Source organism: Merops nubicus, unplaced genomic scaffold (assembly GCF_000691845.1).
Source record: "Merops nubicus isolate BGI_N331 unplaced genomic scaffold, ASM69184v1 scaffold8776, whole genome shotgun sequence".
Classification (NCBI taxonomy): Eukaryota; Metazoa; Chordata; class Aves; order Coraciiformes; family Meropidae; genus Merops; species Merops nubicus.
In genome coordinates this window covers 7725-8305 of record NW_008612876.1, presented here as the reverse complement: position 1 = coordinate 8305, position 581 = coordinate 7725, and the positions used below count along the sequence as shown (strand labels likewise).

General features: G+C 53.9%; 1 protein-coding gene across 1 annotated transcript in view; it reads right to left on the bottom strand.

Annotated features, from left to right (window-relative positions):
- KIF4A (kinesin family member 4A) overlaps positions 1–581 on the bottom strand; it is a gene marked incomplete at its 5' end in the record, with an annotated part of 12795 nt that overhangs the window by 4603 nt on the left and 7611 nt on the right. The window contains one exon of the mRNA XM_008941687.1: positions 254–424. Within this exon, the coding sequence (XP_008939935.1) occupies positions 254–424 (171 nt within the window). The remainder of the gene's footprint in view (positions 1–253; positions 425–581) is intronic.

Here is a 581-nt window from a genome sequence, read left to right as displayed (position 1 = left end):
GAATGGGGGCAGTGGGGACCTGGCAGGGCTGGGGGATGGTTGGACTCAGTGATCTTAAGGGTCTCTTCCAACCACAACTATTCTTGGGTTGTATTTCTTGGCCTTTGGTTAACTCTCTGCAAGAGCCTAACCAACCTGGAGCAGACCCACAGCAGCAGGTTGGTTTCAGCACATCCCCTTTGCCTCTCTGAGATCTGGGAACAGGAATCCCAGGACACAGGAGCTCTCAGGATTTCCATCATTTGTGCTTTACCTTCTCCTGGTGGTGCTGTTCCTGCACCAAAAGCTGATTTTGGAAGTCAGCCTCCAGCTCTGTGATGTGGTTTCTCTCTTCCATCAGCATCTTGTGTACATCTGAACAGCTGGCTTTACTCTGCTGGAGGCTGCTCTCCAACTTGCTCTCCTGCACTTTGGAGGAGACCAGCTGGAAGAGAAGCCAGGCAGGGGCAGTGAGTTGGGGGTTTTGGGGTGTCTGCTGGGACAGACACACTGCAGTCCAAAAGGTGAAGCATTTCTGCCTGGCTTCCACCCACCTCCAAGATCTGCACTGGCCCTCAAGCAGCCAGGAGAGCAGAGGAGGG